This window comes from Acinonyx jubatus, chromosome C1 (genome assembly GCF_027475565.1).
Source record: "Acinonyx jubatus isolate Ajub_Pintada_27869175 chromosome C1, VMU_Ajub_asm_v1.0, whole genome shotgun sequence".
Lineage (NCBI taxonomy): Eukaryota > Metazoa > Chordata > Mammalia > Carnivora > Felidae > Acinonyx > Acinonyx jubatus.
This window is the reverse complement of record NC_069381.1, coordinates 90,278,031-90,295,824: the sequence shown is the minus strand read 5'-3', so window position 1 is coordinate 90,295,824 and position 17,794 is coordinate 90,278,031. Positions and strand designations below refer to the sequence as shown.

General features: G+C 39.8%; 1 protein-coding gene and 1 long non-coding RNA gene across 2 annotated transcripts in view; one reads left to right on the top strand and one right to left on the bottom strand.

Moving 5' to 3' along the window:
* The window catches only part of VAV3 (vav guanine nucleotide exchange factor 3), a 350,186-nt gene extending 334,341 nt beyond the window's left edge, over window positions 1-15,845 (top strand). The window contains exons 26-27 of the mRNA XM_027058453.2: window positions 12,810-12,961; window positions 13,616-15,845. Coding sequence (XP_026914254.1) covers window positions 12,810-12,961; window positions 13,616-13,657 — 194 coding nt within the window. The 3' untranslated portion in view covers window positions 13,658-15,845. The remainder of the gene's footprint in view (window positions 1-12,809; window positions 12,962-13,615) is intronic.
* Window positions 1-17,794, bottom strand: part of LOC128313947 (uncharacterized) — a 76,692-nt gene that overhangs the window by 23,571 nt on the left and 35,327 nt on the right. The gene's annotated exons all lie outside the window — the stretch shown is intronic.

The following is a 17,794-nucleotide window of genomic DNA, read 5'->3' as shown; positions in this document are numbered from 1 at the left end:
AGCTTATATCTACAAAGACCCATTTTACAAATAAGATCATATTCAGAGGTTCTAGGTAGACGTGTCTTTTGGAACCATTCAAACCCATTACAATCGCATAGTATCAATTTAAAATTTCCATTTTAAAATTTAATCAATTTAAAATTTTAAATTTTTTAAAATTTTAAATTTTAAAATTTTCCATCCTTATTTTGTTTGTTTATAGCTTATTATTTATCAGTTGTCTATAAGTTAGCATGGTAAGAGGACTTATATTATTAGGGTAGACAGGCAGTCAGTAGATGGGGGTTAGAAGGGAACCATTACCTTAATACAATCAAGTGTTTTAAATGGATCGTAACATTCCTGCAGTAAAATGCACTGTCTTCCTAAGAGAACGCGCGTCTAGCCAATGAGAGTTTCCAAGACTTATGTCTGAAACTTCCTTCATATAAAATATTTGATACACAATGAGAACCTAATAATTCTGATATTTAATAATTTTGTGATTAATAGAATACGGTGTTTTTCAAACACCTATTACATACATTAGATTAATGTCTCCAGTGATTCTGTGAAGCAATAGCTCCAAAAGAAGTGTCATGAGAGGCTTCCTTTGTCAAACAGATACCCCACAAGTGCTGCTTGTATGACACAGGAAAGGGACAGTTTCCCTAATTTACTTCATCATGCAATACTGGCTCATAGTGTTTAAAGCCCATTTGATGAGCCTTAAAAGAGTTGGTATATGTCAAGTACCTAGAACAATGTCTGGCACGTGGGTAGTGCTGTATGCTTTAGCTCTTCCTGTGCCCGCTACTCCTGCCACCACTTCCAATACTGCTGTCCAGTGTGAAATGCTACCTTAGCCTCATTTGACATGTTTTAATGCATTTATAAAGCCCTTCTCCTTGGGACTTGGATTTCTTACTGCCATTCCCTGGGCTTCAGCTACATTCTCCCAGTATCCACTCCCTTCTATGGGCTAAAGGAGCTACAACAAATGGCGGACATTCTAAAATTCTTTTTCCTCAGCGTGTCTATGATGTCCACAGAATTTACTGTTCTTGGGAAACTGATCAACTATAGTTGCACATCTTCGTTATCAGGTCATGCTGGACTTCTCTTTTTTATTTACTTACTTTGAGAGCTTTACTAGCTACTATAAGGCATTTTTATCCCAAACCTGATAGCTTTAAAAATGAGTAGCCAGGACCCAGGGTCCCTCCAGAAATATAGCTTGCAGATAGAAATTCTACAGATTCAGATAATCTCATTGAAAGCCATCTTGTTTAATGTTTAAAAGCTCAAAAAGTAGTCCTTATGTTTTAATATTTTTCATCTTTTATACTGTCCCTCCCCATAGACCTTATATTCTAAATTAAAAACTAGTCTCAATGTACGTGCTGTCCCCTGACTAGAGTACCCTCCCATGGCAGCTCTGATCAAAGGCTGTAGTCTTTCTCATCTCCTTTTCCTGAAAAACAAGCATCAGCTTATCTAAATTGAGAAGAATTCTTTCTTTTCCTTCCTAAAATTTGGATGAGGCTCCCAGCTTTGAGGTACAATGCTGAGAGCTCTCTTTTCTTGATACCCCACCGATCCCATTCCAAATCTGCATAAGGTAGCAGGTCTTAATTCTGTAACTCTCTTCTTTCCCAATAGCGTGAGAAATTAAGTACGGAAGTGACTAGGTTTTCCTTTCATTCATTCCTTTCTGCGTTCAATATGTATGAGCATCTATTTGTACCACGTACTGTATCACACATACCCCTTAAGTGTGACATAAAATTTAGCCTAATGTCTGAACGATAGATGGGGGTGCAGAGGGGTACTTGGTATCTAGGCTCCTTAGACTTAACAGCCATATTGGCCCTGGTTAAGGTTTTTTCAAACAAGTACTTTTTAAAAAAAATTTTTTTAATGTTTATTTACTTTTTTTTTTTTTGATTTTTTTTCAACGTTTATTTATTTTTGGGACAGAGAGAGACAGAGCATGAACGGGAGAGGGGCAGAGAGAGAGGGAGACACAGAATCGGAAGCAGGCTCCAGGCTCTGAGCCATCAGCCCAGAGCCTGACGCGGGGCTCGAACTCCCGGACCGCGAGATCGTGACCTGGCTGAAGTCGGACGCTTAACCGACTGCGCCACCCAGGCGCCCCAATGTTTATTTACTTTTGAGAGAGAGCGAGAGAGAGCAAGCTGGGGAGGGTCAGAGAGAGAGAGAGAGAGACACGGAATCCAAAGCAGGTTCCAGGCTCTGAGCTGTCAGCACAGAGCCTGATGCGGGGCTCAAACTCACAGAACCGCAGGATCATGACCTGAGCCGAACTCAGATGCTCAACTGACTGAGCTCCCAGGCACCCCCAAACAAGTACCTTTTATGACATTCCTGAGAGATCATCCTCAGGCTTTGCTTGAACTCTCAGTTGTTGGTGGCCAAATCTGTTACCATCCTGGCCAGCCTGCTATGGATTCACTCAAATTTGTCAAAATTGAGCATAAAACCTCCTATATTAACTGACTTGCTGGTTCAGATTTTTCTCTATTCAAGGCTGCCTTTCTATTTAAAGTTCAGTCTTCTCTGTTAATTTCCCTCTTCCCTTTCTCCTTCCTTCTTGTAGGATACACTTCTATTTGGATGAATCCAAGAACTTTCCTCATCTCTTCTCACCAGTAACCCCCGCCATAGATCCCCACATTCATTCATTCAACAGATCTTTATTGGGAGCTTACTGCAGGGAGGGCCTTGTTCAAATTGCTGGGGATACACAGGAGTGAAAAAAACAAACGTCTCTGCCTTTGTGGAACTTACACACTAGTGGGGAAGGCAGATAATAGGTAAAAATAAATTATATAGTACATTAGAAGTTGGTCAGTGCCCTGGAAAAATAATATACAGGGCGATGGTACTCAGGAGTGCTAGAGATGGTTTACTATTTTAACTGGGGAATGGGAGGAAGATGAGGAAGATAAGAAGGGGCTCATTTTTCCTCCTTTTGGTAGCTTAGCAGAAAGCTGGCTCAACAGTTCTGAGTTTTCTCAACATTAGAAGAGGTTGACACCAGCCACTTGCTCCAGAAGCTCCCCTAACGAGGCCATTCACATGACCAGTGTCTTAGTCTGTTCAGTCTGCTATAACAAAATAACATAGACCGAATGGCTGATGAGCAACAGAAATGTATTGCTCACAGCTCTGGAATCTGGGAAGTCCAAGATCAAGGTGCCAGCAGATTCAGTATCTGCTGAGAGCCTGTTTCCTGGTTCATAGAAGACACCACATATCTTCACATGGTGGAAGGGGGCGAGGGAACTCTGTGGGATCTCTTTAATAAAAGCATTAATCTCATTCATTAGGGTTCTATCCTCATGACCTAAGCACCTCCCAAAAGCCACACTTCCTAATACCAGCATATGAGTTTGGAGAAAGGGGGAGCACAAACATTCAGTCCATAACAGGGAATTTCTGTTATTATAAGGTTGCATAAATACCCTATCAGTCTGTAGAGCAGGCTGCTGGAAGCTTTGACCATGGTGTGTGCAGACTATCCGTGCCCAACCTAAGCAATAGGACAACGGGAATTTGAGGTGCACTCTACCTACTTCTCTGCCTACATGTCATCCCCCCTGGCCAATAAAGCCTGTTTTCTCTCTGTGCCACAAAGCACTAGTGATGTATGTCCATGACTCTTTTATGGGGCATCAAAGTAATCCTCATTGTGAAGGTAACACTTGAGTAAAGACAAAAGTGAGAGGGAATAGCCAATGCAAAGAAAGCATATATGACAGGACATGTGCAATGTGGCCAGAGCAGAAGGACAGGTAAGGGAAGCCAGACCATGTGCTGCTTTTTAGGACTTTAGCTTTTAGCCTGGAGGAAATGAGAGGCTGCTGGTGGATCTAAGCAAAGGAGAGACATGATTTGAACCTTAAGTATTAATAGGATTATTTTGGCTTCTGTGTTGACAAAAGACCATGGAGACGTGCGGGAAAAGGTAGAAGCCTCCCTAGACCAGTGAGGAGGCTCATGCGGCTCCTCAGCTAAGAGATGGTAGCAACTTGAACCAACGTGTAGCCGCATAGGTGATACATTTTGAAGGTGATCCAACAGGATATTTGCACTGGATGTGAAATTGAATAGCAAGAGAAGACACAAGGATAACTAAGCTTTTGACCTGAGCAAGTGGAAGACTGGAGGTTTTTTTTGTTTTTTTGTTTTTGTTTTTGTTTTTAAGGAGAGGCTCAGATGAAGCCTAAAGTGTAGTCCTAGCATTCTTAATCCAAAATGAATGGTTTCCCTATCTCTGTATCATTTCTGTATGTGTCTGTCTTTTCACCAATCTGTAAGCTCTTTTGAAGTCAGATGTTCTTATTGTTGTATCTCCAGTAGCACCTTAGCACAATACTCATCAGTAGTTGCTTAATAAACGTCTACCAATTTTTTTTTTAATTTTTTAATGATTATTTTTAAGAGAGAGAGAGAGAGCACGAGTTGGGGAAGGGCAGAGAGAGAGAGGGAGACATGCAATCTGAAGCAGGCTCCAGGCTCTGAGCTGCCAGCACAGAGCCCAGTGCAGGGCTCGAACTCATGAACCACGAGATCATGACCTGAGCCGAAGTCAGACACTTAACCAACTGAGCCACCCATGTGCCCCTCTACGAATTATTTTTAAAGAGTAAGGAGTTAGAGTTAAGTTCATGTCTTGATAAACTAGATGTCTATAAATAATCTGAAATTCCTAGAAATGTCAAATGGTCTAATTTTCTGTAACAACAGGAAAGGCCTTATACTCATCTTTTTCTTGATACTGGCTTTCTATGCTTACACTGTGCAGTGTTGAGTACAGACTTCTTATTTTTTTTTTCCCAGGATTTCTAGACCTAAGTTTTCCTTGTTATAATTTTGGATTTCAGGTTAAGGGAGATTGGTCTATTTGCCAGATGTCAGATGTCAGCATTCAATGAAATGAAACCAATCTAAATTATTTAGTTTTTTTTCAGTGACAATATATAAGATGTACATGTTTACTGTACAAACATTGTATAAACAATTGTTTATACAAACAATGTATAAACATTGGCAGGGGAGCAAGTCTTTGACACTATGTCTAAGGCATGGCTAAATTCTAAAATAAAACCAGGTTAAGGACCACAAATTTAAATTAAACATTCATTAAATTCTCAGCATGTTCTCTGCTGCTAGGCCATCTGTAGACAGCCTTGGTAAAAAGAATCTACTGGATCGCTCGTCACAGTGTCCCACATAGGAACATGGTTCTCCTCCAGGCCACTGCTGCGCAGCAAACTCCCAGAGATCACTCTATTGATGGTAGCACCATTGCTGATCTCTTTACTTACAGCTTCTTTTTACATAAGTGAATGTGAACACTTGTGGTTGTTACAACTTAAAGCTGAGTGTTAGGCAATGTGTGTCTCAGAAAATAATTAGCAAATGCTTAGGCTCATATTCAGTTATACATGTAATACATGATTAAGTGGTAGTTCAAAAATACTTTGTGATTTGATAACCAGTATCTTAAGAAAGAGTGTTGACTGAGCTTGGCCTCCACAGGGTATACATTTCAAATATTATTGAAAGTTGAGTAGATTTTCATTTGCTCATGAACATGAATGGCCTCATCAAGAAGAGCTAAAACTTCAAAGCAACGTTTCACTAGCCTTGCCACAAAAGTATAGGCATCAAATATCAATTCTCTAGCACTTTTTATTCTACACTAAACTCTCTGTTCTTCTTTTCTTAACTGATACACTTCTGTGTTCGGTGGTTCTGTCTTGTCAGTCAAGTCTCAGAACTGAATAATATTCACTCATGATTTATAGCTTCTATTCCCAGTTTATTAACAGGTAACTTCTGTTTCAGTTAGAGAATGTTTGTACTTTAGGTTTTGTTTAACTTGGAAAAGTTGATAAATAATATTTGACTGCATCCTTAGTAGTTCCTAATGAGGAATATTAAGTCACTAAAGTATGAGCCATTCACTTCATAATGCCCCATCAATGTTAGCCCAACTGAGCACCAGGTATCGTGTGAAAAATAGCCAGAGAGACCAGCCTGAATGTGTTGGTCTCTCTGAGTAAACTTCTCCTTTGTTTGTGCTAATAAGGAGCTCAAAGTGTTTGAGAAAGGAGGGAAGTTAGGTCCTTAATTAAAGCCTGCAGTTTGCAAATGACTACTCAATGATAATGGTCTCAACATAGACTTAACATTGTCTCAGAGGATACAGATATGAATAAAAAGAGTTGTTTCTCTCAAGAAGCTTCCCAAAATGATGTGATGTACTAGCAGATAGGCTATCTATAATACTAGGTGGTGAAGTGAGTATGAGCCCAGGAAGTGAAAGGAATGGGAGATAATCATTCCCCCAACATCGTCATTTGAATACACTGTTACTCGGCTCTTTCTAGTTCCCATTCCAGGATATGCACCTGCCAATAATTCTTCAATTAGCGGCATCTTGGTATGAGAGAAGGAGTTTGATGAAGAAAACATGTATTTCTATATGTGTTTTGAAATAGGTGGATATGTTCTCGGTAAGGATGTAAATATGTTTTGCAGGTTAAGCCATTCTGCAAAAAAAATTTTATATCAGATACTTTATTCTGACATCATTTACATCTATATTTAAACCCATACTTTCCAAGGGAAACATGTTGTTTTATACTCTTGTCTCTGTAGACGCAAGACATTCAGATGCTATTTTGGCAGCTTTTGAGAATTAAGGACCCAAAGGCAGTGAAAATTAATGTATAGGAAGAATGGCAACAGTAAGTCATGCTACGATGTATAGAAAACTAGAAAGCATCCCTACCAATTTTTAAAATATTTGGCTGAAAGCTATACACTGGGTGGTAGGAGAAACTTATTAACCTTTTACCCCTAAGAGGATTCCTCAGGCATACAGTATGCTTAATGCCAAGAGATGTACAGTATTTAATTAGCTGTTCAGCATCTCAGAAAAAATTAGTTATTGTAAGAATATCATCAATAGATTATGGTTCTCAGAGATCCTGGGGAATAAAACCTGAAAATATTTCACATTCTTTTCTTTGTGTTGTGCTGGCTTTTGTTGGAGGTCTTTTTGAGCAGTTAAGTGTGCAGAAGATGAGCTAAATGAATAGGAGGAGGAGACATAAGGAGCTTGCAAAATTAAATATCCTGCTGAGACACTTGTCCATTCAGCAGCTTCAGTGCTTAGCACTGGGCCCGATCCTGTGGAGAAGCAGAAGCAGTGTAAGAGTTAGCCTCTGCTCTCCAGAATCAACAACTTTTTGGAGATAGAACACAGGAGTACATGCAATAATTAAACGGTAGAGCCAGGGAGTGCCACGATGTAAGTGCCTAGAGATGACTAGAAAGAATAGGGAAGAGGACAAGTGTTGGGATTGGTCATGGAAGACTCCTGGAAAGGGCCTGAGCAGAGCCTTGGAGACAAGGAGGTTAAGGTTAGCAGAGGCAAGATGGAGGAGAAACATTCGAGAAAGAAACCAATACTGAGGGCCTTGGTGTGCATGCCCACCAGCTGGTCTAGGGGTAAAGAATTTATATGAGAAAATGATGGAATATTTGGTTAGAAAGACAGGAAACAGCCAGACTATAAGTAGCCATGGAATTCAGGGCAAGAGTTTGGATTTCCTAATCTGGGAAAAGGAATGATGAATCTTTGTCTATTGTGAGTAGCTGAGAGGCAGTATTTCATATAGAATGGAAAAAATGTTGAAAGCAAAAAGACCAACTGGGAGGCAGTTGTCTTAGTTTAGAAATGGCGTAAGTACCTGGGTTGGAATGATGGAGCTGAGAATTTGGTGAAGGAATAACTTCATATTTCGGAGGAAGAAGAGAGTGAACAGGAAGAGGCAAAAAGCATACTGACTTTGCAAGGGTAGTTTGCAAAGAACACAAGGGTCAATGAAAAAAAATGTGGAGGGTTGAGCTAGGTTATGGGGAGGGGGATCATGACTTTGGTTTCAGGCAGGTTGCATCGGAGATAGTGGTTGTCCTTCATGGCAGTGTCATGAAAATATCTGAAATCACAGACTGGAATTCAGATGAGGAGCCAAGGCATATCTTAAAATCTGTTTGTTCCCTTCACTGGGGAAAAAAGTTAGTTCCCCTTGAAGCCAGTAGAGGAGCCAAGGCCTAACCCTGGGGGAATAGCTACCATTCAGCTAAGATTATAATATTTTAGATAAGATTGAGGAAGATTCCAACTGTAGCTATTTGACATGAGTGCCAGTGCTTATAAGGCTTTGAGGGTTAGATAAGAGAGAAGGTAGCACACTGATACTGTGTATCTGAAACAGATTCAAGTTCACTCTGCATAGTGAGTCATTATCCATATCACTTCAGGAATGTTAGATATTTTTAAATTAGAGACAGGTTATCTGATCTAATGTATCTACCTATTGAGATTATTTAAATTTCATTTAATTGTGTTTTCATTGATTTCTTATATCTTCCTTCTAGAGCTAACTTATCTCTTGTTATAGTTCAGACTGCTGACTTAAATTATCTTCATTAGAAATTTTGGAGAAATGCAGTCTTCTCTTATTACTTTATGGATAAATAGTCCCAGAGAGATAGTGAAGGATGGACACTTAGAAAGCAGTCCAAGGAGAAAATTCTAGTACCTGCCAGAAGGAATGTGTAGAATGGGGGTTCTAATTTAAGTTCTCACAAACATGGGATAGGAATCTTGCAGATTGTCAAGATAACAGTTAGATGTGAGCCATTTTTCTCATTAGAGATGGCATCCCCTCTTGTCTCTAATAGTGTGTATAACATCTCAAGGAAATTAAACCAGTTATGTTGCATGGCAATAAATGAATTGAGCATATTGTAAAATTAGTTGTAATGGCGTGTATCACTGAGTTTTAAAACAAAAATAATGTAATGTGGGAGATGTAATGGATTAGAAGAGAGCCTTGATTATCAACAAGGATATACTTCAGGGTAGGTTAAAAGTAAATATGTAAGGACATTCATGAGGAAAGTGTCTTATATGAGGGATCCATAGTCCATGGTTGCAAGAGCAACTGAATCTCCTCCAATTCCCACGGCCAGTCTACTTAAATAGGATCTGAGGATCCCCTTAATGAGTTACGACTGTTCCCAGGTATCAAAGAAGCCCTTCCTGACAAGAGTATTAACTTTGGGAGAATTCTGTGGCTATCAAATCAGTCAATGGTCTGAAAGAGACAATCTGTATTGCAAGGTCATATGGACGCATTGCAGTTTGTTTAGCCCACTTTCACCTCCTCCTCGGTTATAGAAACTTTTGTTACAGTTTAGATTAGGTCCAGGTACAAGTAACAGAAATCCGAGAAAACATTGGCTTAAACAGGATAGACATTTATTTCTCATTCTCATAAAAACCTGGAAGTGGCCAGACCAAGGCTGGGGGAAAGGGCAGGTCACCTCTTCCATAAAATCTTCAGAACTCCAGCTTCCCTGAAGCTCATGAGCTACTGTCCTTAAAGCGAGGCCTTTCTTCTCACGGACCCAGATGGTAGCTTGTAAATTCCATACAGCAGGGTAGAATGAACAACCAAAAAGAAAGGTGAATGCATGTGCCAGCTGCCCTGCCAGGGAAGGTACCACAGGCCACCTTCCAACACCCTTGCTTATTATATCGTAGTGGCAAGAACTTAGTCATATAGTTGCATAGACCTGCATAAAGACAGAGAAATGAAGTCTTCCTTTTGGGCAAACTTGGCCTGGCCAGATAACCTATTGCAGGGATGAAGGGGGAGAATAAATATTGGAAGAAAATTTATAACCATGCCTTTCTTTTCCTTTGCAATGGCACCATGATATTGACAGGTAGAGTTTTATAACTGCTTATGGAGGTACCTAAAGCAGAGTGCTAGATGCAGAGCAATGCAGCAGTTATGAGCCTGGACCCCAAAGTCATATTGCCTAGGTTTGAATCTAGGTTGTTCTAAAAATATCAAAGGAAAGTCATATTAGTACCTTCCTCTTTGAATTGTTGTGATGGCTAAATTAAATATTGAATATAAAACATTGAGCAGGACATTTAACACTTCAGAACCATTTGATGATTATTAGCTTTTATTATTAAAAGTAAACTAAAAAGCTTCTGAGGGTAGAGTTTTTGCATAGAACTTTTCCATACATTCCCAAAATTTCCGGATGTATTTACTTGTCCAGGTATGGTAAGATTTGAAGCGATTTACATTTTATTTGTGGTAATAAATTAGCATGTGCATGCTTGGTTAGGGGTTGGGGATGGTTTCTAACAAATTGTATGAGTGTTTCCTTGACTTTCCTATGGGCTCTGCATGTTTCCTTGACTCTACTCTATAGGCTCTTACTTGCTTATATCAGTTTTGATGTGAAGCATATTTTACATTAAGAATTTACACTCTCCTCTTTTCCACTGGCGTAGCAAAGTGGGAATTGTGTATCACATCAAAAGAAGGCCATCCTCGGATGGGAGGGGTTCAAAGATGGCACCATGGTAGAGTGGGTATGCTGTGTTCACCGCTAAAGGGATAGCTCTAAATTTCAGAACTAGTGTCAATCAAAATGTAAAAATCTGGCTTGTCCTTCATTTAGAAATGGTGATAGGAGAGAAGTGGGTGAAAGTGAAGCTTAATACTCCAAATTTGATGTGACCATTTTCTTAGGATTATAGACAACGAAATAGCCGTGTTGAGATTTTTTGCCATTACCTAAATGCTCTTTTGCTTCTCTCTTTTTCTTTCTTTCTCTAAGCCCCTTCTTTGTTCTGTGGGTTTTCTTTTGTAACTCCTCCAGACTACAGCTTTGTTCCCCCTTCTTCTACTCCTTTCTGGTCAGGTACTGCTTTACTGCTTTTATATGTCTTTTCAACTTGCTTCTGTTTGCAAATAAAATACTTTGACTTCTATGTGTAGCTTCTCATGTAGATGCATCTTCTCACAAATAGTCCCTGGAGTCCCATTCCCACCATGCAGTTTCCTCTTCTCTGTCATAGTCACCGTCTGTCATGACATTTCACTCTCCTGGTTTTGTGTGTGTGCTCGTGTTATGTATTTCTGTTAGACATTTTTTGTTTTGTCTTTTGGGGAGAGGTTGGAAAGGGTTGAGGGCTGAAAGTATAAAGCGGGAGATGAAGCACTCTATAAAATCATTAGTTTTCTTGAGGATCAGAAATTTTAGCTGAGAAAAGCCAATGCTTACTTATTCCCATTAAGAAAATAAATAGAACCCAATCCCAACTTTGTCTCCAAATATAAAAGTAAAACATATTTCATGTTGCTTGGAAGGATGACTGTGCCCATCAGTTTGTGTGTGGGCATTCTGGTCTTGATTTCAGTCATTAGTCTGAGAATTTAATGGCTGTTGATGTGACATGTAGGGGAGTACATTATGGCTAGGTCAAGTATGTTTTCCTACAGATTTTTAAAAATTAACCTGTAAGTCCCAATGGAATCATAACATTTAGTACTAGAAAGACCTTGGATGTCATCTAGCATAGAGTTTTCATTTTATAGGTGAGAAAAGTGTGGCCTCAAGGGTTAAAAGACCTGTGCAAGGTCACACAGTTAAGGTGATGATTGGTTTTTCCGTCACAGGGGTGTCTTTATGTGCGCCAACTCTAAGAGTAGCGCCCCGGTAATGGGATGGTTTTCAGTAAGAAAACTATTAAAGTGGTTTGTGTCTGAACAGTAAAATAAAATGACCCATTTTTACTCCCTTTACAGTTCTGAAATCTACAGCATTGCTATTCGTTTATCTTATGATGGACACCTGGAGACTAAAAAAAAACCCTGTCATTGCAGAGCCCTGAATAATAGGCTAGAGATCCCTGTCTCCATGTGGGCAAGCTCTTCCAGGGTAATGCAGGTCATAACCGCAGCTGCCTGGGCACCAGGAACTGTTAAAAATACAGATGGATGGCATTTCCCATTTGTTTTTCTTACACTTGTGTTCCTCTCCCATTTAAGGTTTATAAAGTCCTACCGTTCCCAGGTGAGTGATTCTCAGAATCACTGCACATATAATTGAAAACACTTTATAACCCCAAGGAGCAACAGGTAGAGAAGTTAATATGAAATGTGTTATAAAACACTAGAGAAGAAAAAATGTACAGCTTGAATAGAGTTTTTCTTTCGGGGAAGGGTGGGTTAGGACAAGGAGTAAGTTAGCACTTCATTCCTTCAGTAAAGGTTTTCTGTACCTACAGTATTTGTTTGAAAGAAAGAGGATAAATTGATGGTGTTTATGCATTCTTTCTGTGAAACTTGACTGAAGCTTCTTCACATAGTGAAACTCTATATGAAGCAACAATTGAGTTTGTCCCCAAGAAGTTTTAACCAAAAAGGGCTGGTTGGGGAAGGAAGAGCCTTTTAACTAGAAGTAATGACAATGACATGGATTCAATAGGAGAATTTCAAAGCAAAGCATTTGGTTGTTTTAAGTCTTAGTTGGAGAGATTATGAGATAAAAATGTAAACCTTTGACCTTAGAGGTTCTAGTTAGAAATAGATCATTGTGCCATCCGTAGGGAATGCATGCTGGTAATTTTAGGTTCTTTTCTTTTTTTTAACAAAAGCTAGTCCCTGTTTTGGGGTTCTGATGAAGAATGAAACAGAACAGTGGTTCTTTAAACTGCCTGAAATGAACTTGACCACACCAGACTGAATTGAAACAGCAACTCTGCTGCTTTCAAGGTTCTCCATCATTATCACTAGTCTGTAGTGAAATCATGGCTGTGCATTTGGATTGCATCTATAACATTCATCTGATTAGGTTCTGGTGGTCGTGGGACCACAGATCACTGCTGACTCACCATCATTTCTTTCCAGTGCTAAGTCCGAAAGTGCTGGGCATCGCCGTTGCTCGGTATGACTTCTGTGCCAGAGACATGCGAGAATTGTCCTTGCTGAAAGGAGACGTGGTGAAGATTTACACGAAGATGAGTGCAAATGGCTGGTGGAGAGGAGAAGTAAATGGCAGGGTGAGCTGTCCCTCTCGATGTGCTTGTGCGGGTGAAGGAAGGGGACCGGGCTGTCATGGGCACCCACCGTGGGGCTGGGGAGAAGCCTTCACCCCACAGAGCCAAGACTCTGGAGAGTGGTGGTGTTCCTCACTGAAAATAGACACTCAAGAAAAAGATGTTGAATGAATATGATTGTGGCATAAATAAAGTTCACCTAGGCAGGTTTGATGGCTTCCTATTTGGAAAAGGATTGAGGAACATTTCCATTCTTTTTAGTCCATAAGCCTCAGAGCATAAATTTTATGTGGAACATAGAATATTTATAAGAGCTGCTGATCTAAATTGGAAAGAATGGGGACATAGTACCCTTTGTATCCTGTTCTATAGCAGAAATAGGAAGCGTTAAATAGTAGAGCCCCTTAGTACACTTAATTTACATATTTGTCTGTGTGCTAGCACATTAGAACACTCTTTAGGCTTCTTTTATTCCTCTGTCTCCATCACTCATTCTGTCGGGCTTCTAGGGCAGTTAAATCAATCTCCTTTACCTACAGTGGCCATAAAACCCCAGTTTAATCGGGGTGTTATAAAAACTAAATGCTGTATTTGTAGAGCCCTTTGAAATGCCAGATGTGAAGTCATGTCGCTATGTTGGTTGCTTTTCTTTTTTAGGTGGGCTGGTTTCCATCCACGTATGTGGAAGAGGATGAATAAATTCCACTGCAGTGTTACACCCTGCACCAGAACTTTCAGAGAAGGGATAAACAGAAGCCTGCACAGCATTGTGAATTAACTGAAGTGTTTAAAAAGCCACATTTCTGGCTATTCAACATTCTCCCTCCTTTTCCCCTCCTAAGTCTTAATGCTGGGATTTCTAAAGATGCTGGTACTGACAGATTAATGGCTTGCCTAGAGCTGTGCAAGAAACAGCCTGCCAGTCTGTCATTGTCGGGGACTAGGGCACAGCCAAAAGCTTTTTTTTTTTCCCCAAAAGAGCCCTGCAAACACATCGGTTTGTATTTCTTTTTACCATGTGTGGTCAGGCACCATGAACGCCAGCTATCAGTAAATGGTGGACACACATTTACTTTCTTCTCACGTGCCATTCACCAGAATCTTTGATGGTACAAAGAAGCAGAAGTTTAATTTTGCTTTTCCCAGCATGAGGAAAAATCAGAGTCTCGCTTTTTGGGCAGCTTCCGGGAAAGATCCAGCACTCCTTGTCTTAAATTGCCTCACAAGGTGACTCATCACCTGGCAGACACTTTTACCCCCAGATGTTACTCATGATAAAACAGAGGAGGCAAATGCTCAGGTTTGCTTCATAAGTGATATATCCCAGAGGGGTTTTAATTATTCATTTGATGTTCTGATTATATTTGCAAACTTCTTCATATAAAAAAAAAGTACATAAAAGAGTGTCTTCATGTTAAATTTTCACAGCCTTCATGATTTCATAGAGTTATTTTGGAAATGTGTAATTCACTCTATGAAATAATCTTGGCTGGGTATGTTCTGGGTAATTTCAAGTAACCTGGGAAAGGTGGCATTGTTTACAGAAACAGATCAAGGGCTATAACTGATTGTAAGTCATTTTATGGAAGCAACATCTATTAACATAAGCTCCCCCCCCCCATAAAAAAGGACATATTTGTTGAATCTCACATTTTCCTGGAGTATTTACAGTAGCACAGACAACTTTGGTGAGGATTTTGAAAGGGAAGCCCAGCTGGGTCCTATATGCATTTCTGGGACAGGAGGGTCACTAAGACTTTTCTAGTCTTATTCACTGTGGGCTCCCAGCCTTTTACTAGGATCTTCCCACCTGCAGGCCCCTTGGGGGTGTCCATTAACTGGTGGGAAGATCTGTTTTGCAGTGCATTTGACCAAGCCTTTACTTTTTATGTGAGGAGGTTAAATATGTTCTTCCTGGGACATACAGAGTCCTTAGTCAAGACAGTCAGGTTAAGACACTAACTTGGCCCTTTGCTGATGAAATATTTTCTCCGTAGCAGAAGTCTTGTTCTGACAAGATTCAGAGTGTTTCATGTTTGAAGACAACCAAACAAAACATGAGAAGCATTAATTTAATAGAGCCAAACTAGGGACATTCAGTTCTCAAATTCTGGATCATCTCTGAAATGAGGTAGGTAGGTGTGACCTGCCCTCTTCCCAACCCACTTTAATGTCATAACTTAATGTTCAGTAGGACATATCCCCCTTCAGAGACCCTCGTGAGCTAGGACTTCTCAAGATAGATTCAGGACCTTTACCTCAGAATTATGTAAACTGTGATTGTGTTTTAGAAAAATTATTTGCTAAAACCAGTTAAGTTTTTGTATATGTGTAAATGATCACAAAAATGAATTTTATAAAATGTTCTGTACAGTAAAGTTATACCCTCAAGGTGTACTCTCAGAATGGATTCTTTCCTATGAAGTCTTACCTGCGATCCTGTGTCTTGGGAATGTTTTGTCTGTTACTGTCAGCCAAATGTTGTTACGGAGAAAGTCACTTCACACAAATTGAAATACTCCTATGTATAGTACTGTAGCCTATATTGTTTCTTTTATTGTTATTTTAGCCAAGAGACTCCCTCCCTTACAAATGGTGTTTGGTTTTCCTGTTGCATTTCATAGACCTGGGGGTTTCCTAGCAGAGGACATTAGAGCCCCTTTTCATGACATTGCCAATTACATCTTTGTCTGTGTTTAATACTTTGTATTGGAAATTTTAAATGCTGTGGATTTGTGTAGATTTCTAATACCAAAGACAGAAGTAAACGTTTCTTCCATATGCTTTGTCTTGCCTGTATGCAGCCATTGTGTAATATGGTGAATTAGAATGGTATTTCAGTTTGTAATATTTTGTAAATATGTCAATAAAATAGTTACTACTTGCATTACATTGATTTCTTGAGAGTTGAAGAGTCTATTGAACAATTCCATAAGTCAACATCTACCTCATAATCAACAAGGGAATGTAAGCCCTAATTTTGATCAGATTTATGAAATCTGAAAGTTATGAACCTACAAGATATACTCAAGTAGTGGCAAATAATATCTACTGCTGTGTTCACTATGTGCCACACTTCTAAATGCTTTGTGTGGACTAACAACAACTCCAGAAGGTGGAACCCCATATTATCTCCATTTTTCATATGAAGAAACTGAGGCATCATGAGAGGTGGCAACTTGATCCAGATCATACAGCTGGTAAGTGTCAGAACTGAGGTTCCAACATAGGCAGTACGGCCTCAGAGCCTGAATAGCCACTACTACTCTTAGAAACATTTGCCTGTTTTTGCCTTGTAAAAGAAAACCTCCAACACATATTCCCTAGAGAGACTATGTCAGAGATTGACTTTTGTTTTTTTTTCTGTCTTGATTCAAATTTTGCACAGAAAATAGCAAACTGCTAAACCAGAAAGGCACGGAGGCAAGTTTCCTTTGGCAGAGCAGGCCTGAGGATTGTCCTCAGTGGTGGGGGCAGGCTGGCTCAGGAGAGGGTGGGAGCCTGTTCTAAGGGCCAGGAAAGGCTTGTTCCAGGAGTACACAGTAATAGTATGTGCCTGACATCACCAGCACAACTGTGCTCAGAAATACAAAATCCCCCGCTTTCCTTGTAGTATAGTGCGTTATCCAGCTCTCATGCTCTTTACTCAGAGTCTTTGGTGTCTGGTTTTTCTCTTCGACATATTAACATTTCGTGTCTCTTAGACCTTCCATCAAATTGTCACCATCCTCACCACCATTGAGAATTCATTCCCCCATTGTTTATTCGTTGACATGGGAACATATGCTTTATAACATTCCTGTATTTTGTCTTCCATCAAGTAGTTGAGTTAAATATGTGGATAATTAGAATTAGTCTCTTGGTGCTTGCTCTATTTGACAGCAGTATAGAAGAGCAGTAGGAGCTTGGCCCCACACATCAGACTGCATATGGGTGCACATCCCATCCCGGCCACACAGGGCCTCAGCCAATCAGTATAACGATGGCACCTGTTTCACAGGATGGTTGTGAGACTCAACTGAGGTTATATCTATAAAGTGAAAGAATGCCTGACCTGTCCTGGACCATTTTTGTCATCATTATCATCACTGTTGTCATCAGGCAGATTTGCTGGCAGATTTGGGTAGTTGCCATACTAATCTTTGAATTCCTTTAACATAATTCAGGCTCATTTATTGGATTAGGGAGCATAACTCTGCAGATTCTAAATTATTCTCTCCAGGAAGGAAATTCAGCCATTTGATATCCTAGGAAGAGTAGGAGTTTTAGCATCCATCAGATCTGGGTTCAAACCCCAGCTCTGCCATTGACTCTTCTGAAATCAATTGTCTATAATAAAGGAATACATATGAAGGATAAACCATAACATGTGAAAAGGATGCCAGCAAAGAGCCTGGCACATGGTGAGTACTCAAGAAGTCTCCTTCCCTTTATGAACTGTAAAGTACTCAGCTTTTATTTTGAATATTGGAGCTAATGCTTTGTTTCATAGGCATGGTTTAATTTTGAGCTTATTCAAATTATAGATGGAATAAAAGGTGTGTGTTCAGGAAGATTAATATGCAAACCCACAAACAATCTCAGAAGTTGAGTTTAATAGCTCCACATTATTTTCACTAGGAAAATGGAATTTTCACCCAGCTCATAATCATTTAGAGTCAGTCCATTAGTCACTTCATTTCTCACTGAAACTAGTTTTCTGGGATTGGGTGGACTCTGATGAGAAATGTTATGTACTCACCTCTGGCGGACTTTGGAAGGTACCTTATTGTAACTAATGGACAAATCCTAGAAAGAAGATCAAAAAGGAAATCTGTCTCTAGTTAGATGCCATCA